At 34.9% G+C, this 27,862-nt stretch overlaps 2 protein-coding genes across 2 annotated transcripts in view; one reads left to right on the top strand and one right to left on the bottom strand.

The window, feature by feature from the left end:
* Positions 1–27,862, top strand: part of LOC109599232 (uncharacterized) — a 45,384-nt gene that overhangs the window by 10,754 nt on the left and 6,768 nt on the right. The window lies entirely within an intron of this gene.
* LOC109599225 (sperm-tail PG-rich repeat-containing protein 2-like) lies at positions 103–25,957 on the bottom strand. Its single transcript, XM_020015184.2, has 9 exons — positions 25,778–25,957; positions 25,609–25,712; positions 25,269–25,562; positions 24,698–24,922; positions 23,756–23,987; positions 23,468–23,700; positions 19,182–19,311; positions 19,013–19,125; positions 103–330 (listed from the first exon to the last, which is right to left on the bottom strand). The coding sequence occupies exons 1-9, from the start codon at positions 25,953–25,955 to the stop codon at positions 139–141; spliced, it is 1,701 nt and encodes a 566-aa protein (XP_019870743.2). The 5' UTR covers positions 25,956–25,957; the 3' UTR covers positions 103–138.

Raw genomic sequence — 27,862 nt, 5'->3', positions numbered from 1 at the left:
AGTTTATTGTCTTTGTTTATGGTTATTTGTATGTGCTTGCCGATTTTAGATCATGTCATTCACCAAATTGGCGTATAAAAAATCAATAACCAACTTTTAGTGTATTAGAAAACAGTATATATTGTTGTAAAAAAAGGTTTAAAACGGCAAAGCGTAGTCGTGGGTTTCCTGGAACCATTTGAGTTGTTTGGGTTTCTGCGTCCACTTGCACCAAGCCTTGAACGACTCCTTTTTGTTCAATTTAATCTTTTTCCTCATAACACGTTCCTTCAATGGCAAATTAAACGTATCCCAAGCTCTGTAAGTGGCCACTTCAAACTTGGGATGAATCTGAAATCAAAACAATATTATACTTAAAGCCATAAAATTGAAAACGGAGGATGACTCATAGTGGTGTTGTGTGTGGGTGGAGAGAAAACACTGTAAAAGTTTTTACGATATCGCTGAAAAAGTCACTAACTACGCTTTCAGTCGTTTCGCTATAAATATACCCATAACAATACTGCCGTTGCTAATTTCAACGGACCCTTGTATTCGTCAAACAGGGCCGAATCGAGGGTGGAAGAAGGGAAAATGTGATTTCCATCAGCAAATTTTGCTCTTTCTTAATAGTTATATGTTGTCCAGTATGTTTTATCTTCTTAGAATTAGGCTATTTTTTCTTGTTCATCCATTTGTGATACGTGTTTTGTTACATTATTTTTTTCTATATTTAAACTTGTGTCATAATTCGACTTTCTTTTGGTTATCCAACATTTTCATCAGCAAATTTTGCTCTTACTTAAAAGTTTTATATTGTCTAGTATATTTTATCTTCTTAGCATTTTGCTAATGCTTCTTGTTCATCCATTTCTGATACTTGTTTGGTGATATTCTTTATTTCTATATTTAAACTTGTGTTATCGTTGGTGTAATTCTGACTTTCTTTTGGCTATCCAACATTTTCATCAGCAAATTTTGCTCTTACTTAAAAGTTTTTATTGTCCAGTATATTTTATTTTCTTAGCATTTGGCTAATGTTTCTTGTTCATCCATTTCTGATACTTGTTTGGTGATATTCTTTATTTCTATATTTAAACTTGTGTTATCGTTGATGTAATTCTGACTTTCTTTTGGCTATCCAACATTTTCTTCAGCAAATTTTGCTCTTACTTAAAAGTTTTTATTGTCCAGTATATTTTATCTTCTTAGCATTTGGCTAATGTTTCTTGTTCATCCATTTCTGATACTTGTTTGGTTATATTCTATATTTCTATATTTAACCTTGGTGTAATTCAGACTTTCTTTTGGTCATTCAACATTTTCATCAGCAAATTTTGCTCTTACTTAAAAGTTTTATATTGTCCAGTATATTTTATCTTCTTAGCACTTTACTAATGCTTCTTGTTCATCCATTTCTGATACTTGTTTTGTGATATTCTTTATTTCTATATTTAAACTTGTGTTAGCGTTGGTGTAATTCTGACTTTCTTTTGGCTATCCAACATTTTCTTCAGCAAATTTTGCTCTTACTTAAAAGTTTTTATTGTCCAGTATATTTTATCTTCGTAGCATTTGGCTAATGTTTCTTGTTCATCCATTTCTGATACTTGTTTGGTTATATTCTATATTTCTATATTTAAACTTGGTGTAATTCAGACTTTCTTTTGGTTATCCAACATTTTCATCAGCAAATTTTGCTCTTACTTAAAAGTTTTATATTGTCCAATATGTTTTATTTTCTTAGCATTTGACTAATGTTTCTTGTTCATCCATTTCTGATACTTGTTTGGTTATATTCTTTATTTCTATAGTTAAACTTGTATTGTCATTGGTGTAATTCAGACTTTCTTTTGGTCATTCAACATTTTCATCAGCAAATTTTGCTCTTACTTAAAAGTTTTATATTGTCCAGTATATTTTATCTTCTTAGCATTTTGCTAATGTTTCCTGTTCATCCATTTCTGATACTGGTTTGTTTATATTCCTAATTTCTATATTTAAACTTGTGTCATCATTGGTGTAATTCTGACTTTCTTTTGGTTATCCAACCTTTTCATCAGCAAATTTTGCTCTTACTTAAAAGTTTTATATTGTCCAGTATATTTTATTTTCTTAGTATTTGTCTAATGTTTCTTGTTCATCTATTTCTGAAATATGTTTGGTTATATTCTTGCTTCTTATCTTTAAACTTCTGTTATTATTCGTGTAATTCTGACTTAGTTTTGCTTACCCAACATTTTCTTTAACATTTCAACCACGAAAGGAAATATGCACGACCAACAAATAACCGAATAATATCCAGATCAGAAAGTAGTTCCAATCGCATCCCAGACCATCGTGTGATCGCGTTAGATTTGATTGCGGCCGGTAAATCGGAAATGCAATTGATTTTATCGGATGGAAGTGGACTTTATGGCCGGCCAAGTGCGGCTGTTAAAGTTTATCGGCGCACAACTAAGCGGGGATGCTGTGCCGTTTTTGTCGGTACGCTAACGGGTAGTTTTGCAAACAAGTGATTAATGGGATTGGATGGACGCTTAATGAATTAAACTGTGTCTAGCTGGCTGCAAATTTACAACGACCATTTTATGTACCTTAGTTTTTTAATGTTACTAATTAAAATTCTGATAACTTAAGGTATTAATGGAAACAATATTAAAATCCGTAAATGATTATTGATGAATTATTGGAAACCATTAATCCTCCGATATGATCTCTTTGTCAACTTAACGCCCTCATCATGTACAAATCACCCCCCGATATAAATCTGGCCGGCCATCCCCGGTGGTGCAATAAAAAGTGCAACAATAAAAGTACGTAAAAAATCTATTTCAATTGATGCCGTAGTAAAAGGTTTGTCGTAAGATAAATTCATGGTCATCTCGGTCGTGCGGAAGAAAGTTTCGTGAGTTGGATCAGACGATTTTTCAGCGGCGTCCATAGACAAGACACGATAAGTTTCTCAGGCCGTCCGTAATGCCACCCCTCGGCGATTTGTTACAGGCGATAAACATGGTCCGGACTGTTTTTACTGACTGGGAAACGTAACTGCGAGGAATTTTTCTCTTGGTGCGTCTTATCAGGACCGCATCTCTGTGGGCACGTTGTCGGTGACTGGCGGGACGATAAAAAATTACAAGACGATGAATTGAATATTTACTGGGGCATGTTTGTTTTTGTGTCGGGTCACGCTGGGGGTTGACAGGCCTAATCGCTGTTAGAAGTGATTAGGAGGAATTTGTAACTGTCTAGTCACATGTCAAGGGTCGTTGGTCATAAAGTAAGCAGTGTGTAGTGGGAGTGGTTTGAAACCCCACTTATATCTGTAAAAATATTGATTGTCCAAAAACAATCCAATTTTATCATCAAATGGGATATTCTAAAATTAGTTCAAGGACTGTGAGAAGATGATGAATGGGGGTTGGTTTGACCTCAGACCTATAAGAAAAACCCTGGTTTCTATTAAAAAAGTGAAAGCCCAATTTTGACTAGCTTAGGATCACATTCACTGGACCAGACAACAGTGGAGATGAGTACTCCTGGGTCACCAACATATAACTAAGCTAAGTATCTTACCAGATTACTACAACCTCGTATTGGAAACACCCCAACCTTTATCAAAGATTCCACTCATTTTGTTGAGATATTGAAAGGATTACAACTTGATGTAGAAGATAGACTGGTCAGTTTCGACGTAGTGTCACTTTTCACTAAAGTTCCTGTTAATTAATTCTTAAACATGATATCAAAAATATTCCCTCCAGATATAGTGGATCTTTTCTGTTCGTTCGTTTGGAACAACAAATTTACGAACAGGCTGAAGGATTAGCAATGGGTAGTCCTTTTAGTCCTGTGATCGCCAATTTCTTTATGGAAAAGTTTGAACAAAAAGTGATTGAGACTTCCAAACACAAACCTTCTGTGTGGTATCGTTACGTGGATGATACTTTCGTGATATGGACAGGAAAAACTAGATCAGTTTCTAAAACATCTAAACTCTCGACATAACAATATCAAATTCACAATGGAATTGGAGAAGAAGAACCAAATACCTATTTTGGATGTCCTAGTAAAAAGAGTGTGTGCACATTTAGACCATACAGTATACTGAAAGTTCAAAGACTAAGAAGATGGTTAGTGGATGCGAAAGTCCAATTTTGACTTGCCTAGGATAACATTCACTGGACCACAGAACAGTGAGGAAGAGTAGTTTTTACTGACGAATCTTATTTATGAAATAATGGTGGTTCTGCTCATACAGTTACAAAACAACAGAAAAAGTTTGTTATATCCACAATGAAACATGGTGGATGTTCAATTATGGAATGAGGAAGCTTCAAGCTTCTTCTGGCGTAGACCCTCTTAGACTGATTTATTTACAGAGACATATTAAACAACAATTTGCTTTCATATATTAAAAAATGATGCTCTTAATAATTGTATTGGTTAAAAGACCAAAGCAACCAGTAAGAAGTGGAAATGGCTTAAAATTCCATTAATATCTGTAAAAATATTGTATGTATAACTTCCTAAGTGGGAAACTGAGTCAAAGAGGCAAATTATTAAATCATGAGTACGTAAAGAAGTTTGTGTTGTCTAAGCGTTCCCAATCCATGATGGCCATCGCAATATACGTCGTCATCAAAAAAGTTCCCGATGGCGAGGAGGTTAGTTAGCGTTGTCGAAAACATTATAAAAACTTCTGCACTAATTTTCGAAAGTTCCGGCTCGAAAATAACCCATAAATCGGGGCAATAATCGAGAAAACACACCCATAAAACGATTGAGGAAGTCGGCGTGTCTTTATGAGGTGTTTCGCCGGAACTTAATTTAAGTTTTTCCCACACGGCGTATCCCCCGGTCTTGCTGGCTCGGAAACTTCCAAGTCTAAGTGCCCACAGAAACGAAATTTGTCTAACTTCAATACTAATTTTATCTTTATGTGTTCGCAACTAGTTTTACACGCGGGACCTGGGACCGTTTATTTCACTTTTCCTAGCCGGTAACTTTTGCCGGTTTCTGTGGAATTATAAACTGGCATACTTTCTCCTGGCGGATTAAAATCCTTTAAATAAACCGGGGGCCCAATAAATAGTTGTGACAAGAAGAAAACGGGACGTGTCCCTCGTTAAATGGAGTGGCATCCCTTTCGGGAACGACTATTATTTTAGTGGTAGGAATAGTTTAATTTAGTTGGATGTCGACGAGTGTTGATATATAACGTTAATTTGAAACGTTGCGAAATTATACTGTGACAACCCAATTTATTCCAAATATTTATTGTCACTCCAAAATACACACACACATATCCAGCGTGCAATGATCTATGTGTTTAGCGGATGCGTAACTGGTTTCGATGTTGAATTGTGGAAATAATGGCGATCCTTAATTGATTCACTGGAATTGATGTTTGGTTATGCATCCGTTCAAATTATTTTTTACGAAAAAAAATCTTCAACCCGGGCTGTAATTTATTGCGTTGTAAAATAGCCGTTTTGTAGATTGTTTGAAGGCTCCAGATATTGCTTCTGTCGTGGCACCGTTTTACAACGGTGTCGTCACCGATTCTCATTAATATAAAACGTTTCGGGCTATCAAAATTTCCCGTAACGATCCGGAGGTTCGTGCTGAAGTGTCACGAAATTACCCACACGTATTGGTAATAGATTTCACTCTGCAGATTCGCATCCACTTATGAAACTTCTCAACTGTTGCCATTAGATGTTTCTATTGAATGTGTTTGGCTCCTTGTGTTCATACAAATATCGAAATTACTACGTGTGCAGTTTATTTCATACTAATCAAAGTTTCAGGCATTAAATTTCATAATCCAAATAAATTAGCCAATATTTACATTTTAAAATCTAAACCTAATGATCATTTTATTATGTACAAAAGATTATTTACAAGTAAGATTTTTCTTATTAAGAATCATCAAGTACCATAATTTATGTTAATTAATTAATGAATAAATTAATTATTTGCCACAAAGTAACTGTATCAAGTTATGTAATGTTAAAATAGGACTAACAAGTAAGATTTTTTAGTTAGGATTAGCTATTTGGATCAAATTCCAGAAAATATACTTACAGTAGTGGCCATAATTGTAGCTACTGTACTGTATTTTATCAAACTTCAAATGCTTCTTTTCTATTGAAGTTGTTTCCATGTTTATGGATTTCAATTGCTTCCCTAATCACTCTGTTGTGATATCCAGTTGTCGTGGCAAGCAATTGTGTATCTTGGAATTTTATCTTATGATTTTCATCTAACTGTGCATGTTCACCTACAGCAGACTTGTCTGATTGTCCTAGTTTGCAGTTTCGTTTGTGTTCCTTAATTCTAGTCCCTATTGAACGTTTTGTAGTACCGATGTATACTTTCCTGCAAGAGCATGGTATGTGGTATATCCCAGAAGCTGTTTGATGGTCTCTCCTATCTTTGACAGATCTGAGACTCTGTTGAATCTTCCTTGTTGGTATAAAAACAGTATGGATGTTATGTTTTATTAAAATTTTTCCAATTCTATTGGTACCTTTTGCATATATAAGGGAGAAAAGCTTTACCAATCGTGGGCTCACTAGGTGGATCTTTATTATTAGTATGTGGTCTCATTGTATGTCTTATTTCTGAGCGTTTGTATTCGTTGGCCTGTAGGGTTTTTTCCAAGTGTTCTTGTTCTTCAGCGAGGTGGTGTGTGGCACATATCCTTTTGGCTCGTTCAATTAGTGTTTTGATGACCCGTTGTTTTTGACTAGGACGATAATTAGATAGTTTATGTAGATACCAATCGGTGTGTGTAGTTTTTCGGTATAATGTATGGTCTAAATGTTCACCCACACTTTTTACTAGGACATCCAGAAAAGGTATTTGGTTCTCCTTCTCCAATTCCATTGTGAATTTGATATTATTATGTTGAGAGTTTAGGTGCTTTAGAAACTGATCTAGTTTTTCTTGTCCATGTTTCCATATCACGAAAGTATCATCCACGTAACGATACCAAACAGAAGGTTTGTGTTTGGAAGTCTCAATCACTTTTTGTTCAAACTTGCTCATTGCTAATCCTTCAGTCTGTTCGTAGAATTTGTTGTTCCAAACGAAATAGCTTTCAGTAAGGCACTTACGGAAAAGATCCACTATATCTGGGAGAAATATTTCTGATATCATGTTTAAGGATTCATTGACAGGAACTTTAGTGAAAAGTGACGACACTACGTCGAAACTGACCAGTCTATCTTCTACATCAAGATGTATTCCTTTCAATATCTCAACAAAATGAGTGGAATCTTTGATAAAGGTTGAAGTGTTTCCAACTTGAGGTTGTAGCATTCTGGCAAGATACGTAGCTTAGTTATATGTTGATGACCTAGGAGTACCAAGTATCTTATCAGTTTGCTACAACCTCATCTTGGAAACACCATCATTAAAAAGTAATCGTGTCCACTGTTGTGTGGTCCAGTGAATGTAATTTTAAGCTAGTCAAAATTGGGCTTTCACATTTTTAGTATAAACCAGGGTTTTTCTTGTAGGTCTGGAGTCAAACAAACCCCCATTCACTAATCATCTTCTCACAGTCCTTGAACTAATTTTAGAATATCCCATTTCCTCCAGGTTGGCTTTAATTTAAGTTAATGATAAGATTTTTGACATTCGAATTATCCATTTATTATTTTTATTGATTGATTTATTTATCTGTAAACTTTTCTTTGTTAATATTTAACTATTTGTATCAAATTCCAGAAATTTTTACGCATATACCACCCAAAACCCCAATAATCCAGCCCCATAAAAACGGCCATAAAAAGAATCCAACGTCCTCCGCGTCTCGCATTCGCCGGATTACTTATTCAACGGCCTAATTCCGACCGGACTGCCTCCTCCATTCCGCAGCTCATCAACATTTCAGTGGATGCGACTCCACGACGCGATAGAAAACCCGTATCCGCAGACGTTTCACCTCACCTTTTATTCCGGATGGCAAAAGACGTTTTGTAACGGGGTGAATTGCGTGCGTGACACATTATTTTGTGTTTCACTTGCGCCCCATTTAAATTTAAACGAGTCCCCAGTCGCTTCGCATCTGGGCCAGATGTACGGAGCATTCTAAATTCGGCGTGTAAATAATTGAAATATTTGTGGACGTGTCTTTGTTCGCGTGAAAGACGTCACATCTTAAAGAGTTTATTAAAGAATTAGTGACAGTTTTACCCATCAAACCCAGCACCAATACCGTCATAATCATAACAGCAATAAACGTCACGAGTTACGTATCAGAAACAAGAGTGTCAGATGGGACGTAATTTAATTACGGGGCGGAAAGTCTCGTTGCGCACCAGAAAAGCGGGTGCTCAGTGGCAAGACGACACATGTCTCGAGTGGAGCGAGGCGCTCGGGTTAGTTTTAGTGGGTGGATCCGGTGAGCTTCGGAGTCAACACAGACTTTGCTACAGTGATACCCCGACCGCGGGTACAAGGGTGAGGCCTTGGAGGGCCTCAGGTGAAACTAGACACTAAACAAAATCCAATTCAACGCACAATCTTATTGTATTTTATTTTTTTTAGTACATAAATTGTCTCAGTAAATAAGTATTAATAATTCTTTCACCCCTTTTTGTGATATAATTTTTCTTCCACCAACGTGGTTTGTGCCTGAGGAATATTACTGAAGCTTCAGACATCGATGGAACGGATAACGGGGATTCATAAAACAACCCAACGCTCTTATAATTCACTGCTTAACACTTTATGTAACTGAATTTATTCCTCGAACGCGAAGCGTGACTGTTCCTCTATATCAACATCGCAAAAAAACCAACCACCGTGCCGCCATCCGCCATGTAGATCACGTAGACTATTGGGCATGTTTTGGTCGGAAACCTGAGTTATTAGATTTCCACGTTTGGAAATCGGGCATTATGGAATCAATATGCGGCCGCGAAGCCCTCACTTTTAAGGGAAACGATCCTCGGCCATATCAAATCATCCACTGACTCATCCTTACATATATATCGGGTGTCACCGGCATTCGTACATTTATCAGGGCGACGTCTCGAACACTCGACGGCGTCGAGTCGTTTGTTCGATGCCCAATGGCGTACACCGATTTTGAACTTCGGTTGACGCTGTTCTAATTAAATTATCGGTTCATGGGAAATAAAGCAGCTAGTAGACATAAACACAATAACAGTTGCGGGGTGCTTTGATTGAAATTGAAAGCGCAAGTTAAAGAACGTGAAGGCAGATTAATTAACAAGTTGGATGGGAGACGAGGGGGAGAAAATCCAGGAAGTTAGGGGAGAAACTATAAAACTAAACTACTAAAAAGAAACTGTAAAACGTTACGAGGGAAAAATTATCCAAATAATAATAATGAAAAAAACACTAATAAAATAAGAATGATTAATTACCTACTCTCTATTCACAAGACATTTTTATAACAAAGTAATTAAATATAAATAAACATAATTACAAAAGGTATAAGATAACAAGAGACAGTTACCTAAATTTTAATTTATCCTATTATCAAAATTAATATTGTACAATAATATTAAAATAGATTAATTTACCATTTACCAGTCCAAGATAGAAGTAAATGGTCATGATGTCAAAAATATTTAAAATATTGGAGGAAACTATAGAGTTGGAATTAATTAAGAAGTAATGAAGATCATAAAATACAAAAGAAAAAACCAGAAGTGTCAGTTACAAAGACAAAAAAAAAACACAGACATAATGACAGAAAGTACAAGATGGCAAGAGAGGCTTGACGACAGTTACCTAAATTTTAAATTATTTTATATTCAAAAGAAAAAAAATGTTCAATAATATTAAAATAGGTTTATCACAAAATAAATGAATCTCCCAGTCCTGGATAGAAACAAATGACTATTTAAAGTACAAGAGGAAAAGAGAGACTTGATGACAAATATGTAAATTTTAAATTATCCTTTGGTCAAAAGAAAATAAATTTGTCCTATAATATTGAAAATGGTTTTTTACAAAATAAATGAATTTAGCAGTCCAAGATAGTCCAATAAATGGCCATGATGTTAAATATATTTAAAATGTTGGAGGAAACTATAGAGTTGGAATTAATTAAGATGTAATGAAGACCATAAAATATAAAAGTAAAAACCAGAAGAATCAGTTACAAAGACCAGAAAAAGGAACAGACATAATGACAGAAAGTACAAGATGGCAAGAGAGGCTTGACGACAGTTACCTAAATTTTAAATTATTTTATATTCAAAAGAAAAAAAATGTTCAATAATATTAAAATAGGTTTATCACAAAATAAATGAATCTCCCAGTCCTGGATAGAAACAAATGACTATTTAAAGTACAAGAGGAAAAGAGAGACTTGATGACAAATATGTAAATTTTAAATTATCCTTTGGTCAAAAGAAAATAAATTTGTCCTATAATATTGAAAATGATTTTTTACAAAATAAATGAATTTAGCAGTCCAAGGTAGTCCAATAAATGGCCATGATGTTAAATATATTTAAAATGTTGGAGGAAACTATAGAGTTGGAATTAATTAAGATGTAATGAAGACCATAAAATATAAAAGAAAAAACCAGAAGAATCAGTTACAAAGACAAGAAAAAGGAACATACATAATGACAAAAAGTACAAGATGACAAGAGAGACTTGACGACAGTTACCTAAATTTTAAATTATTCTATGTTAAAAAGAAAAATATTGTTCAATAATATTAAAATAGGTTTATCACAAAATAAATGAATCTCCCAGTCCTGGATAGAAACAAATGGCTATTTAAAGTACAAGAGGAACAGAGAGACTTGATGACAAATATGTAAATTTTAAATTATCCTTTGGTCAAAAGAAAATAAATTTGTCCTACAATGTTGAAAATGGTTTTTTACAAAATAAATGAATTTAGCAGTCCAAGATAGTCCAATAAATGGCCATGATGTTAAATATATTTAAAATGTTGGAGGAAACTATAGAGTTGGAATTAATTAAGATGTAATGAAGACCATAAAATATAAAAGAAAAAACCAGAAGAATCAGTTACAAAGACAAGAAAAAGGAACAGACATAATGACAAAAAGTACAGATGACAAGAGAGACTTGACGACAGTTACCTAAATTTTAAATTATTCTATGTTAAAAAGAAAAAAATTGTTCAATAATATTAAAATAGGTTTATCACAAAATAAATGAATCTCCCAGTCCTGGATAGAAACAAATGACTATTTAAAATACAAGAGGAAAAGAGAGACTTGATGACAAATATGTAAATTTTAAATTATTCTTTGGTCAAAAGAAAATAAATTTGTCCTACAATGTTGAAAATGGTTTTTTACAAAATAAATGAATTTAGCAGTCCAAGATAGAAATAAATGGTCATGATGTTAAATATATTTAAAATGTTGGAGGAAACTATAGAGTTGGAATTAATTAAGATGTAATGAAGACCATAAAATATAAAAGAAAAAACCAGAAGAATCAGTTACAAAGACAAGAAAAAGGAACAGACATAATGACAAAAAGTACAGATGACAAGAGAGACTTGACGACAGTTACCTAAATTTTAAATTATTCTATGTTAAAAAGAAAAAAATTGTTCAATAATATTAAAATAGGTTTATCACAAAATAAATGAATCTCCCAGTCCTGGATAGAAACAAATGACTATTTAAAATACAAGAGGAAAAGAGAGACTTGATGACAAATATGTAAATTTTAAATTATTCTTTGGTCAAAAGAAAATAAATTTGTCCTACAATGTTGAAAATGGTTTTTTACAAAATAAATGAATTTAGCAGTCCAAGATAGAAATAAATGGTCATGATGTTAAATATATTTAAAATGTTGGAGGAAACTATAGAGTTGGAATTAATTAAGATGTAATGAAGACCATAAAATATAAAAGAAAAAACCAGAAGAATCAGTTACAAAGACAAGAAAAAGGAACAGACATAATGACAAAAAGTACAGATGACAAGAGAGACTTGACGACAGTTACCTAAATTTTAAATTATTCTATGTTAAAAAGAAAAAAATTGTTCAATAATATTAAAATAGGTTTATCACAAAATAAATGAATCTCCCAGTCCTGGATAGAAACAAATGACTATTTAAAATACAAGAGGAAAAGAGAGACTTGATGACAAATATGTAAATTTTAAATTATTCTTTGGTCAAAAGAAAATAAATTTGTCCTACAATGTTGAAAATGGTTTTTTACAAAATAAATGAATTTAGCAGTCCAAGATAGAAATAAATGGTCATGATGTTAAATATATTTAAAATGTTGGAGGAAACTATAGAGTTGGAATTAATTAAGATGTAATGAAGACCATAAAATATAAAAGAAAAAACCAGAAGAATCAGTTACAAAGACAAGAAAAAGGAACAGACATAATGACAAAAAGTACAGATGACAAGAGAGACTTGACGACAGTTACCTAAATTTTAAATTATTCTATGTTAAAAAGAAAAAAATTGTTCAATAATATTAAAATAGGTTTATCACAAAATAAATGAATCTCCCAGTCCTGGATAGAAACAAATGACTATTTAAAGTACAAGAGGAAAAGAGAGACTTGATGACAAATATGTAAATTTTAAATTATCCTTTGGTCAAAAGAAAATAAATTTGTCCTATAATATTGAAAATGATTTTTTACAAAATAAATGAATTTAGCAGTCCAAGGTAGTCCAATAAATGGCCATGATGTTAAATATATTTAAAATGTTGGAGGAAACTATAGAGTTGGAATTAATTAAGATGTAATGAAGACCATAAAATATAAAAGAAAAAACCAGAAGAATCAGTTACAAAGACAAGAAAAAGGAACAGACATAATGACAAAAAGTACAGATGACAAGAGAGACTTGACGACAGTTACCTAAATTTTAAATTATTCTATGTTAAAAAGAAAAAAATTGTTCAATAATATTAAAATAGGTTTATCACAAAATAAATGAATCTCCCAGTCCTGGATAGAAACAAATGACTATTTAAAATACAAGAGGAAAAGAGAGACTTGATGACAAATATGTAAATTTTAAATTATTCTTTGGTCAAAAGAAAATAAATTTGTCCTACAATGTTGAAAATGGTTTTTTACAAAATAAATGAATTTAGCAGTCCAAGATAGAAATAAATGGTCATGATGTTAAATATATTTAAAATGTTGGAGGAAACTATAGAGTTGGAATTAATTAAGATGTAATGAAGACCATAAAATACAAAAGAAAAAACCAGAAGAATCAGTTACAAAGACAAGAAAAAGGAACAGACATGATGACAAAAAGTACAGATGACAAGAGAGACTTGACGACAGTTACCTAAATTTTAAATTATTCTATGTTAAAAAGAAAAAAAATGTTCAATAATATTAAAATAGGTTTATCACAAAATAAATTAATTACAACTATTTAAAAAGTTGTAGGAAATTATGGAGCTGGGATTAATTAAGAAGTCATGAAGATGATAAAGAGACTTGACGACAATTAAGTAAATTTTAAATTATCCTATGCCCAAAAGAAATTTATAACAAAATAAATCAATTTCCCAGTCCAAAATAAAAATCCCTTTTTTCAGCGCCTGTCAATAACATCAATCGGACTTGATCCCTAAAAACCACGTATTATATGGAATGGCATTATTATGCACCATAGAGACCCGCAATAAATACAGACAAGTTTTCCTTAGTAAAAAATATCCATTCTAATAAAGCATTTCAGTAGACTATTTGCAGGATTTTTATATGAATACTGGCACATGTCAGGTGCTTACAAAAGCAGATTTATGGTAATCTATTAACATAGCTCCGGCGCTGAAAGAACGGAACAATGCCATTGAAGATATCATAGGCGTAGTAATAAATTGATTCTGCATAAAGGGGCGACATATTACAATCGATAAAGGATAAAATATGCACGGTTTTAATGTTTTCGATTCCTGTTCAACAATGCCACATTATTCAACAACAGGATTACCACAACCGAGATCGATTGTTGGGCCCCATAAACTTTCAGCCGCATGAGATTTTCATTAAGAATGTACAAACGTCACGGTCCCGTGCCACAGCGTCACATCCAAACCTCGAGGAAAATGGAAAATTATCAGCCATTACTCCTGCTGGATTCCGGTTAGCGGGAAGTGCGTCTCATCCGGAAGCGTGGCCGGATTTATTCGCCGGGATTATGTGCGCCGACCAAACAGACAATGAGCTTTTTGTTTACCTTGGAATTAATTTCTTTTGCGACAATGGCCACTCCAGCGACGAACGAAGTAAATGTGGCAATTCTTGAGGTCCCTTTGTTCTTTATTTCGTCCGCATAAAATATGGTGATCCGCGGGGGGTTTTCACGTGCAATAATCCCTGTTCGACCTAATTCCGGCACTATTTCAAATTGCCGACGCCCGGATTCCTCCGGGCGACTCAGACACAATTCGCCTTCTTGACATTTTTTTAAATTATTTCCATTCCGCACTGAAATGTCGCCGGCATACAAATTTTAATTTTAAATTTGTTTAGTTAAACAAAAGCAAGTACATGTTGATGGGGGAGACATGATATTAATTAAACCAAATCGATGGACTTTTAGAGGAAGGTGATCCGAGTCGTTGAGACCTCGCAAACAAATCAAGTTGGGCAAAACTAATTGGATAGTCAATTACCGGCATAATATCCACGAAAACGTTCCGTGTATCTAAGGGTGGTAAAGCGGCGAACCGAAATCGGGACAACCGAAATCAAGCCGTGACTCCTCGTATCAATTACTGAGCCGGGCGAATGCAGAACGTTCAGGTTAATTCACCTCATTATCCCTTACGTTGGCGGGATGCGTAATTGAAATGTTGATAGAGGTCCCGGAATGAATGTTTTATTTCCACTTTTGCTGAGCCAGTGCAATTACTCACTAATTACATTATTTCGTTATTGAATCGCTTTACTCGTTTTGTTTGCTTATCGTTCTTGGCATTAATATTGTAGGTTTGAGTTTAAATTAACCACTTGATATCTATTATCATAATTTTAATATTATAAGATAAGATAAAGGAAATATAAATTAAGGCACAATCGATAAGGGAAATTCAAAGACAATTAAGACAACAATGATACAAAAATATTGAAGAAAAGATAAAAAAAAGAGTCTAAGACAGGATGAAAATAAAATATAGGGTACAACAGAAGAAGAACTAAAAGCCAGTTCAATTACTTCTCATTCATCATTTATTATTATAAGATAAGAAACAGAAAAACACAAAAAATTCATGTAGAGAAAAGAAAAATATCGAAGGCAACACTAAAGAAGAAAAAGAAAATAAAGAAGATACAGGGAAATAGAAAACCAAGACAAAAATCAAAGACCAAGATATCAAGGAGAACAAGATAAAGAAAAAAGGATAGTTAAGACAAATAACAAAGTCCAAGAAGCTAAGTAAGATAAGATGAAATTAATATAGAAGGAACAACAAAAGAAGAAGTAAAACTAAAAGAAACTTGATGAATCAGAACATAATTGAAAAACAAATTCACACATTCTTTGAAGATAAATATTAGTTGAGCCACTTCAATTACTTCCAGTTCATCATTTATTATTTTAATATTACAGGAGCAAAAACAGTGAAGTAGAGAAACACAAAATGTCTGAGACAACACTGAAGAAGAAGGAGAAAATGAAGAAGATGCAGAGAAAAGGAAAGCCAATACGAAAATCAAAGACCAAAATATCAAGGATAACAAGAAGAACTGGAAATGAAGACAAGAATGAAGTGGTTAAGGAACAACAAGAAAAAGAGACCAGGAAAATTGGTATCAGTAAATAAATTGAAATCTAACATCCTTTGGAGGTAAAATTAGTTGTTGCTGTTCCTCTTGGATGTCCTTAATATTATAAGATAAGTAAATGAGATACAAATGGGGACACATCAATGAGAGAAATCTAAAGACAATTAATATAAAAGGAACAACAAAAGAAGGAAAAAAACTAGAAGAAACAGATGAATCAGAACATAATTGAAAAACAAGTGGCTCAACTAATATTTATCTTCAAAGAATGTGTGAATTTGTTTTTCAATTATGTTCTGATTCATCAGTTTGTTCAACTTCAATTTCTTCTTTTGTTGTTTCTTCTATATTAATTTCATCTTGTCTTACTTAACTTCTTAGACTTTACTAATTGTATTCACTATCCTTTATTCTTTATCCTTTCTTCAATATTTTTAGTGCTTTCCTCATCTGAATTGTCTGTGGATTTCCTTTATCGATGTGTCCCCATTTATACCCTTTGCTTAAATAATAATATTAAGAACATCCAGGAGGAAAAAAATGTAACCAATGTCTGTTCGTGTCAGTACGGGGATAATTTCCGGGTATTAAGCAATTTGAGGACGATTATTCATGATGTCGCCATACCGGCGACAACTCCGGGGTTATAAGGAATTGGGTCAGCCCAGCTGATGACTGATAAGTTTCCATTAGGTCTTCGCGGGTGGCTCGACGCCCCGGATTCGTCCCTAGACGTAGGTGGTCCCGATGCGGGGAGCTTCTGCGGCTGAAAGACCGTAAATTGAGAAGAATCGCTGCGATTTTTGCCCGACAATTGCGGCCGCTGCTATTGGCATTCGCATTTGTCATTGCGACGCCGCATCTATGAGTTATCGCCTGCTTCATCGGATTTCCTCTGTGCGAGAGCACTTGCTTGATTCGATTTAAAACGGCGACAAAAATTATTTCAGTCTTTGTTCCGACTGGGGAAGGGCACGCGTGATTTCTAACGAGCATGGCAACCGATGGCGGAACAACGCCTAATTACAGAAATTACAGAGAGTGATCGTGCAATGACTGAGCTGTCTGAGTACGTTTATGAAGGATGCTGTTGCTTTAATTGATATGACTTTATTACGCAATCAACGAGCAACTGATAACGATCCCCGGTGAATTTGCCAAGCTAGACACGCATGAACATTTCGCGCCGCTAATTTGCTGATAATTGTGTGTTTAGCAGTGCAGGCCATTGATTGTGCACGAATAATGAACTACGACGGATTGGACTATTAATAGGGACATCCAAACGTTGTTACCTTCAAAGGATGTCAATTTATTTATTGACACCAGCTTTCTTCTTCTCTTTTTTTTTTTGTTATTGTTCGTCACTCATTTCATTTCCAGCTCCTCTTGTTCTCCTTAATATTTTGATCTTTGTTTTTTGTTTTGGCTTTTTTCTTCCTGCATCTTCTTTCAATTCTTTTTTTCACTGTTGTTTTCGACTTTTTTGTTTTCTTCCTCTTCTTCACGGTTTTTGTGCTTCTCTTGTTATTCCTCAACCACTTCTTTCTTGCATTTATTTCCAGTTCTTCTCTTATTGAAGACATAATAAAGAAAAAAGGATAGTTAAAGAAGGAGCAGAAGTAGAAGAAACATCAATTATTTCCAGTTCATCATTTATTATTTGAATATTACATAATAAGATAAAAGAAAAAAGCAAAAACAGTAGAGTAGAGAAACACAAAATGTCGGGGACAACACTAAAGAAGAAGGAAATAAAGAAGTTACGGTGAAAAGGAAAACCACGACGAAAAACAAAGACCAAGATGTCAAAAAGAACAAGAAGAGCTTGAAATGAAGACAAAAAAATATCGAAAATTATTGAAGACATAATAAAGAAAAAAGGATAGTTATAACAAATAACAACAAAAGGAGGAGTAGAAATAGAAGAAACATCAATTACTTCCAGTTTATCATTTATTATTTGAATATTACAAGATAAAATAAAAGAAAAAAGCAAAAAGAGTAAAGTAGAGAAACACAAAATGTCGGGGACAACACTAAAGAAGAAGAAAATAAAGAAGTCATGGGGAAAAGGAAAACCAGGACGAAAAACAAAGAACAAGTAGTCAAGAAGAACATGAAGTGCTGGAAATAAAGACAAAAAATATTGAAAATTATTGAAAACATGATAAAAAAAAAGGACAGTTATGACAAATAACATCAAAAAAGGAGTAGAAGTAGAAGAAGCATCAATTACTTCCAGTTCATCATTTATTATTTGAATATTACAAGAAAAAATAAAAGAAAAATGCAAAAAGAGTAAAGTAGAGAAACACAAAATGTCGGAGACAACACTAAAGAACAAAAAAATAAAAAATATACGGGGAAAAGGAAAACCAAGAAGGAAAACAAAGACCAAGATGTCAAGAGAAGCAAGAAGAGCTTGAAATAAAGACAAAAAAATATCGAAAATAAGCTAGTCACCCTCGAAGACCTAAGGGAGACTTATCAGTCATCAGCTAAGCCAATCCAATTTCTTACAACCCCGGAGTTGTCGCCGGTACGGCGACATCATGAATAACCGTCCTCAAATTGCTAATACCCAGTTTTTGTTCTATTTTCTAGTTAATGTAAATCGAAAAATAATGTCATTTTGAAAATTATCCCCGTGCTGACACGAACAGACCCTGGTTTCATTTTTTTTTCGGATCGCAAATTGAGTCCGCTCTCACAAGGGATTTATTTCAATAGTTCGAAATTAATGCTATCCAGAGTGGGAAGCGGAGTTTCCGCTTGTTTTAACTGGATTTTGTGTCGATGGTGTTCTTTCGTTCGTTGTTGTTGTTTTTTAACGCGCCTGTTGCAAAAAGTCCGCACTGCAAAATCCTATACAAACTTATAATTATGACACCATCACGTTTTGTAGTTGGTAATGATTAAAGTTGTATTTCACACGCCCGGCTCTGTAGCTGAAAGTTCTTCTTGTTAATGTTTGGCTGAAATTATGGTGCGTGACGATAAAAGTTTAAAAATAAAACGATTTGATATTAAAGACCTGAATACGTGATGATATTTTAGAGCAGCCACAACTAAAAATTGGTGCGAGAAAGCCGGATGATTGGACACTAATTGAAGGCCCCAAAATAGTAGTGCATTAAAAGAACCCTTCATAAGTTTTAAGTGACGAGCGTGTGTTTGAAAAAGTTGACAACTCACTTAAAGTCTATGCTTATTATAAATGAAAAAGTTCTATTAATAGAAAAATTACTTACGTTATACACACCCACACCTGGGCTTCGAAACTTGTCTTGCTTAAATCTGGGAAACTCCTTCTGGATGGTCCTTCCGTCTGACCAACTGAGGTCATAGTGATAAGATCCTGGATCTAAACAATAAAGGGATAGCACCAAACATTTAAACAAGGCTAAGTCACCTGCTTACCTGGATTAGTACTGAAGACTTCTTTTTTATAACTGGTGTGATTGAAGGGGAGGTTTTTTACGTTGAAGGATTTTTTAGTCTGGCTTGCCTCGAATGATCCTTGAACATCAGGGAAGTCTAAAGAATCATTCTGAAACAGAAAACACAATAATAACTTTTTCTTCTTCTTACTATAATATAGCAAAGAGGAAAAAGTCTTAGTCCCAGATACTCCTTTAGTGTTGTTAACAAGTGATGTTTCAGTGGTGGTATTCAATTTAAGGGAGTGAGACTGTTAGATATTCATGGAAACATTTTTATCTGAACAACTTCAGTGTTTCGGGGGTAAATACGTCGGACAATGGGAAACATGAGGACCCATCAGAAACATCACACACGTCCGACAGTATAAATTGCGTGTGTGCACGATTCCGTCATATTTTATTGTGCCCAACTTAAAATGCAAATTTGCGTTTGTATAAACTGTCCCGACTCCTGACGCGTATTAAAAACTTAGGCCACCCACGTCTCCATGTTTCCCCGTAACTCCAAGTCGAAATAAATACCCGATAGTGGCTTAAATTAAATTGCCGCTATCAAATTCAGGTGTGTGTGTTGTGAAAACACCGTCGAAAAACCCCTTTCAGTTCTTTTTCAGGTTCTACAAACATTTCGGAACTAATTAAATTGGTCAGCGGCCAAATACATCGCCGAGTGTCGGCCACGTGTCTCTTACGAATTGCACACACACACACACACGGCTCGTACGAGTGTGAGTGACAGCTTATCATAAACTTGCAAACAGAGAGTTTACTAAATTATTCATACGAGATGATGACGACTGCCAAGCGAATTAGCTCCAAACACATTTTGCAGCCATCAGCATGTGTTTCTTGAAACTGGAATTGAAGTGCCCCCTTAATAAAAGTTAAACAGTTTGTGAGGTACTTCCACTGAGATCATTTACACTCAATTTTCATTGATTTCAATAGGTTTCCAATATAATCCTTCCCTCTGATTTTAAACTTCTTCGTAGAGTTCATTCAAATTTGTTAGTCGTCCCATCAATTTCATCCCAAAGGTTTTCAATTGGATTGAAGTTTGGGTTTTGTACTGGCCAAGACATTACACGTACTCCTTGAAGGTCTAACCACACTTTAACTAACTTAATCATACTGGAAGAACCACCTTAAACTCATGTTATCTTCGGCAAATGGAAGCATGTGATTCTCCAGGGTGTCACGATAAAAGAAAAGATCCATTATCTCGTGAGAAAAACATTCCCAAACCATAAACCTCCTCCACTATGCCTTTGTAGATAAAATTAGTTGTTGCTGTTCCTCTTGGATGTCCTTAATATTATAAGATAAGTAAATGAAATATAAATGGGGACACATCAATAAGGGAAATCCAAAGACAATTAAGAAGAAGAACACAAAAATATTGAAGACAGAATAAAGTAATATAGTAGTAAAGTAAGTAATATATAAGGAGCAACAAAAGAAGGACTAGAAGTAAAAGAAACTGATGAATCAGAACATAATTGGGCAACAAATTCACATATTCTTTGAAGTTAAGTATTAGTTGAGTCAGTTCATTTATTTGTAGTTCATCATTTATTATTTTAATATAATAAGATAAAAGAGAAACACAAAAACAGTACAGTAGAGAAACACATAATGTCGGAGGTAACACTGAAGAAGAAGGAGAAAATGAAGAAGATACAGGGAAAAGGAAAGCCAAGACGAAAAACAAAGATAGAGATATCAAGGAGAACAAGAAGAGCTAGAAATGAAGACAAGAAGGAAGTGATTGAGAAACAACAAGAAAAAGAGTCGAAGAAAATAGGCATCAGTAAATAAATTGAAATCTAACATCCTTTGTAGGTAAAATTAGTTGTTACTGTTCCTCTTGGATGTCCTTAACATTATAAGAAAAGTAAAGGATTTATAAATGGGGACACATCGATAAAGACAATTAATACACAAAAATATTGAAGACAGGATAATGAAAAAATAATAGTCATGACAAATAACAAAAGTCCAAGAAGACAAGATGAAAATAATATATAAGGAACAACAAAAGAAGGAGTAGAAGTAGAAGTTACTGATGAATCAGAACATATTTGAAAAATAAATTCACACAAGATAAATATTGGTTGAGCCAATTCAATTACTTCCAGTATCATTTATTATTTTAATATTACAAGATAAGATAAAAGAGAAACGCAAAACAGTGAAATAGAGAAGAACAAAATGTCGGAGAAGAAAGATAAAATGAAGAAGATACACGGAGGAAAGTCAAGACGAAAAACAAAGGCAAAGATATCAAGGAAATAAAAAGAGCTGGAAATGAGGACAAGAAGGAAGTCGTCAGTAAATAAATTGAAATGTAACATCCTTTGGTCTTCTCACCCATGAAATGCCATCAGATTTTAATAATTGGAACCAACTCTCATTGGAAAACAAAATTGTTTTCCATTGCCCATCTGTCCTGTTCACATATTCTCTTCCAAAAGTAGTCTTGCTGCTCTATTTTTTGTAGAAATAAAAGGCTTCTTTGATGATTTTCTATCCTTTTAGACTTTTTATGATACTTTCCAGTGTATTCCCTCTGTTAAAATAGGAAATAGTTTGTATACAGATATATTTATTTACTTAATTTTTATATAGGGTGGTACGAAATGTGTAGACACTTAATTTAAATCAAAAATAATCGTGCAAAATGATGTTTTTTACTTTGTTTCTCAACACATGATCGACAGTGTACACTTCCTTCATCCCCTCACAGCCATTTAATGAGTCCGGTTCTGTTGTGACGGCGGGGTGGCGTCAAATGAAACGCACCCTTTTAAATGAGTTTATGACTTTGCAGACAATAACAGTGAACGGTTTTCGGGGCCGTAAGTGCTTCATGCAAATGCACCGCCAAACTGGATGGCATCAAATGACCTGAAAAAAGTGAAGATCCCCCCCAACACACAGCAAATTTAATTTTTATCTAGTAGTAACGATTTATTATCGCCATTATCTGGAGTGTGGAACAATGCACAAGGGATGTTTTAATTAATTAAATTGTTTTATCTGGAGTGGTGCTGCTACTGATTTATTTGATTTAATAGATATATTAATTTTCTAAACTGTTTTAAGATAAATTTACTTCAATCAACCATTAATAATGTTGATTCTTTCTAATAAAGACTAAAAACTTCACCCAATTTAAATAACTCATTATTTGGTGATGGATGTTTGTCTTTCAATTCCCCATCAAGTTACACAAAACACCTCGAATTGAACAGGTTGAATGGAGGTTTCCAAATTCAGCGTGGCACCAAGAACAAGTCGACATTATTAAAAGATCGAGGGCTTAGAAACAATCCACCCCCGAGTGCGGGCCCAAACAACACTTATCCAACACGCATGGCAGTTTATTTGAGTTAGAGAACGAGTTGCCGACTAATCCCCCGTTCCGCGGAAAATTGAAAACCATAAACATGAATCAATGCCGAAACTGAGGGGGGGCCTCTGGCAGTGGTGCAAAGTGGTTAGCAAACGTCGCACCATTACACTGATCAAAATGCCCGGCCCGCCGAACAATCAGCGCCTAGACAATATATTTCAATTAACGCTACTCTCTATGCCAACATTTATACCAGCGACACTGTCACTTAGCTACTTGTTTGTTATTTACATCCCGGTATTGGGGCTGAGGGGGATGGACGGACGAAAAACGTCCGTTGACAGGCTTCCAAAGCTGGTGCATAGTTTGAATCGATACTCATTTAATTTGAGACTTGGGGCACCCACCCTTCAAGGGCTTTTTTTTGTGGGTGTAATGAATACCGTGCAATTATTATCTTATTCAGCTTCGGTGAGAATGTGTGCTGTGGGAAACTTGATCACGGATTAACATTACTCACTCATACACAAGCCACTCAATTAAATGATTTTTAGGTTTAAATTATTATGTTGGTGAATAATGAACCAAAACAGGATTATCTAGATAATAGAAATAAATAATGACACCGGCATTTTTGCCAATAATTTGTCATCATTTATCTCAGACACTTCCCGCTAAGTTTACACGCCGTCCTCATGTTTAATTACGCCCTAATTTGCTATTCATTATTTAATTTTACATCAATCTTGGTAAAGGCGAGGCGATTCATCTTAATCATGCCTCCATCGGGATAAAATCCGGCTTGTTCCGGAGAGAGAAGCCACCTCTACCCTTAATAAGGTGAATATTTTATGTGAAAGTGATAAATTAGCTTATATTATAATTAAATCCCTCGAATAACCACTGACCAAGTTACACTTGGTGGGGAACCTCTTGACCTTCGACTTGAAGACACTGGAGTTCTCCTCCTCAACATCAAAGGGATCCGGAAGGGTGTAGGCGTTTGGTGCTGGACGTACTTCGTGATTTGGTAGCTCCAAGGGGCTGCTGATCAAAAAGGGGGCCGTCCTTACAGCATATTTGTTTGATTTGCTGTCCAGCTTCTCTTGAAGTGGGGACTTAATGTTGTAAGAAGCAGGACCTGAACGTTTATGATTTTATCATAAATAATTTGTAACTAATATTAAAGTTAATACTTGGTCCATCAAAAGATGGTTGTTTAAATCTTTGTGGGGGGGCATTTTTGGGGCCACACGTGATTTTACCCATATCGTTGATATGTTTGACGTCGTAGTCTGTTGGTCCTGGAGTAGGTACAAGGACTTCTTTAAACCGATTGGTGGTGGAACAAAACGGAGCTTTCGTCCACCCTTCTAGTCGTTTGCACTTGAGCTTCTCCGGACTGTACTCTTGAGGCGAAGGGTAGTTCTAAAATACAAAATTAATGGTAAATACCGGTATTTTAAGATCTGCATGACTCAGAACGTTTTTTGCCAACTGAGGATTGGAGGTAATAAATCTTCACGCCTTAATTAAGCAATACATGACAGTGCTGGAGCTGGGTAAGCAACGGAATTAGCACTGCTGGCGACTTTGTCGTTCCTAGTACTGGATTCGGCGCTATTTTCCATCATTAATCCGGCAATCATCTAGGTAAGTAGCGGGGCAATTCATTTTAATTAGCGACTTTCGGGCAGTCGAATTGCATTTCTCACAGCCATAATTCAACGACGAACGAAAATAATCGGGTCGCCCACACGTCGAAATTAATAATGTCGGACTTCCTCCCGACTATTAAAATTAACCGAAGATGTGACGTTCCAGCGTTTGTGCCTTTATTAAAGGTGATGGACTTGACAGCGTTAAATATATGGGTTTGGAACGCCGGGACAGGGGCTAAACCACAGACACCCGGGGACGGACGTAAGATGCACAATTACTCATAGGTTGATGGGCGCATTAATTTTTGTTTTGGATGGCTCATATCATCAACAACTTCAGAAGAAGTTAACACATCCTCATAAGTCATTGAACTTCCATCTCCATTTGATTGATTATTAATCATTGGTTATTAAGGAAACTAATTTCTCATGAAGAATAAGAAACAAATTTGTCTCCAATGAAACAAATGAACTTACCTCTCTTAGTTGCCTCATTTCTTGCTGGTCAAGATAGCGAGGCAGGTAACTGAAGAGCCGTGCCATCTGTCGGTAATCCTCTATAGCCTCCTGTTGCGGGTCTTTAGGGATCTGCAACTCGTAAGCGCCGGGGCCTGGATTCTCACTCAGATGGTAATCGAATCGTTTAGTCTTGCTCTTTGACCACTTGCACCCTCTGTACTGCTCACAGGAGCAGCATATGCACTGTTAAGACAACAAAGAAATCTGTACTGATTTAGTGGCAGATGGAAGAAGGGAAGAATACTAGAATAGTTTTCTGAAACTATTACTGATATTGTTTTGTGTGACTCACATAATTAGTTTATGATGATACAATATTTGTTTTTGATACCATTCAACAATGTTTTATAATCTTGATAAGACACTATAAATTTTTGTCACTCTAAGATACTAGCACACTTCTGAATCGACGAGATAAAATTCTTACAATAAAAAGTATTATGTTATTACGAAAAACAACATTAATTAAACTAGGTCGTAAATAAAAATACCAACATCAAACCTAATAAAAGCAGAGATTTAGACCTACTTCCCTGATATCATAATCTTGCGGTCCCACATAATCCTTCCTGGTGTTCGGAGGCATCTTGGCCAGCATCCCGTACTGGTCGATGTCGTACCCATTCTCGTCGATCCGGGTCGGAATTGAAGGGGCGGATATGCCGAAACAGTACTCCACACGGTTGGCATACAACCTGCGACCTCCGGCATTGTGTATGTCCTTGCAAAACTTCGCCCTTTCCGGCGAATAAAACCCTGGCCCGGGCTGGTCGTCGGCTTTGTCCAGGAAGCGTGGTGCCCTGTTTTGTAACGAGGATCCACCCTTAAATATATAAATAAGATTTGATTCTGAAGTCGAGGTTTGTTACCTTGATTTTTCTCGTGTTGGGGATGGTGTAAAACTTGTCGGTGAAGCTGGGATTGCCGACGCTTCGTTCTAGTTTGGCGCATCTCAGAAATGGCGCATAGTTTTCTAAAATAAACGGTTAAGACAGACTTATAGTGGTGGTGTTGGATTTTAAGTTAAATTTACTTTACGTTTTCGTTTGGGGCATATTTTAACACAGTCAAGGTAATAGGTGTAGGGGCCAACAAGTTCAGGCGTGTTGGCCACTGTAGGTCTCCATCTGGGGGATAAGTTATGCATTACAATGTGAACAAAATGAAACAATAATTCTTTTTTAGGACATTTACTACTTTTGACAGCTCTAAGCATCAATTTAATAACAAGTGAAGGCGTTTTAATAATAAACCATTGTTTTAAGTTCTAGTACTAGTTTCATTTTTTTGTAGTTGTATAATTAAACATATAGATAAAACAATCTAATTAATCAATATTTCAAAATTATCTCTAGATGAAGTTATTTATATACATATTTAATACATCAATAAATGCCAAATTGCTAATGCAATAAAATGAAACATTTTTACAACAGTTTAAATTAATTGTCTTCAGTCCCTGGTGTGGTAGTGCTGAGCACATCAGCTTCAGCATGCTTAATGGGTACCCTGGCAGCTAGATTGACCATGCTAGCCCACTGACCCTCGCACAAGCTTTCGAAGCTCATTTCCTTAAGCAAAGAACCTCCAAGATTGCCGGGTCCCCTGCACGTTGGTTCCGAGTCCCAAATTTTAAATCGATTGGCATTTATCCATCTAAAATGCTAAGTTGTTGAATAATTTAAACAATATTGACAATTTTACCGGGCTAAATATAGAATGTTACAGTCGCAGTGCCACGGATTTTTGGCTAGTTTAACGGAAACCAATTCGGTGAGTTTATCTAGGGATTTGGCGGGCAAAAATTGGAATTTGTTGCTATCTAAATGTCTGCAAATAAATTACTGTTATCTAATCAATTCAATAACAAACAAAGTACTTACAATTTTTGCAAACTGCCAACGTAGGAAAACGTGTTCTGGTGGATTGTTTGTAGGATGTTGTTGTTAATCAGAAGGGTGGTCAAACTGACCAGACCGTTAAATACTTTCTCCCCCAAATTCTCCAGATTATTAGAGAAAAGGAACAACTTTTCTAAATTTTTGTTTAGGAAAAATGCGTTTTCTGGTATTTCACCAATAAAATTTTGCTCCAAATGTAGCTCTTTTAGGTTCGTTAGCTTTTTGAAATCGTTTTCGTCTATCTACGACATTCAAATAAAAAATATATATTAGATTAGAGACATGTTGTATTACTTGAGCAATTTTATTGGAGGTCAACTGTAGTAAATTTAGGTTCACCAATTTGTCAAAGAGATTTGCTGATATGTGAGACAATTGATTCTTTCTTAGATTTAGCAACTCCAAATTGACCAAGCTATCAAAAGTTCCTGGAAGGTTATAATGGTTGTATAAATAAAGCAAAACAAGTATAATAGTTACCGCTTGCAAGTAAAATTATTTCATTTTCAGCCAGTAGTAGTCTCTTCAAAGATTTTAAATCTTTAAAGGCAAACTTAGGCACATTCTGTATCAAATTGTTGCTCAAGTCTAAGTCTTCCAGCTTGTCAAGGTTTTCAAACAGGTTTTCCGGAATGGTTTTCAGTTTATTTCTTGATAAATGTATCACAATCAAATTATTACTTCCAGAGAACAAAGATCCTGACAAAACATTCAACTTGTTCTCTGATATATCAAAAGTTTGAAGATTCCTAAGTTTAAGAAGCAGATTAGGTGGCAACTCCTCCAACTTATTTTTGTTTAATCTCCTAAACAAATATGTGAATTAACTAACTTACTATAGGATATCTTCAGGAGTAGTACTTACAAGTACTTTAAATTGTCTAGTGAGTCCAATACACCATCAGGAAGATGGTCGATTTTATTGTTGAAGAGATCCAGCTCAGTTAACATGGAAAGACCTTGAAATGCATTCTTGTTCAACGTAGTCAACTCATTTATGCCTAAGTCTCTGCAATATTAACTTTTAACTAAAAATTTATATTTAGGTGTTGCTCTTACATGGTTTTAACGTCCTGTGGCAAAATTTGATCACTGGGAAGGTACTTTAAATTGGCCTGCCAACAATTCATTGACTTGGTTTCTGGCCTGCACTTACATGGACCAGTTCCACAGTCTATCCACCTTTCATTACCCCTCTGGATCTCCCACACTTAAACAAGGT

Source organism: Aethina tumida, chromosome 4, assembly GCF_024364675.1.
Source record: "Aethina tumida isolate Nest 87 chromosome 4, icAetTumi1.1, whole genome shotgun sequence".
Classification (NCBI taxonomy): domain Eukaryota; kingdom Metazoa; phylum Arthropoda; class Insecta; order Coleoptera; family Nitidulidae; genus Aethina; species Aethina tumida.
This window is presented reverse-complemented; position numbering and strand designations above follow the sequence as displayed.

What these genes read in the sequence shown, in the direction of transcription:
- LOC109599225 (XM_020015184.2), bottom strand. Translation starts at nt 25,955, where the DNA reads ATGCTTAGAGCTGTCAAAAGTAGTAAATGTCCTAAAAAAGAATTATTG. An exon ending in AAGATTATGATATCAGGGAA is followed by an intron (nt 24,923 to 25,268) that starts GTAGGTCTAAAT and finishes TTGTCTTAACAG; the next exon opens with TGCATATGCTGCTCCTGTGA. An exon ending in ACCATCTTTTGATGGACCAA is followed by an intron (nt 23,701 to 23,755) that starts GTATTAACTTTA and finishes ATAAACGTTCAG; the next exon opens with GTCCTGCTTCTTACAACATT.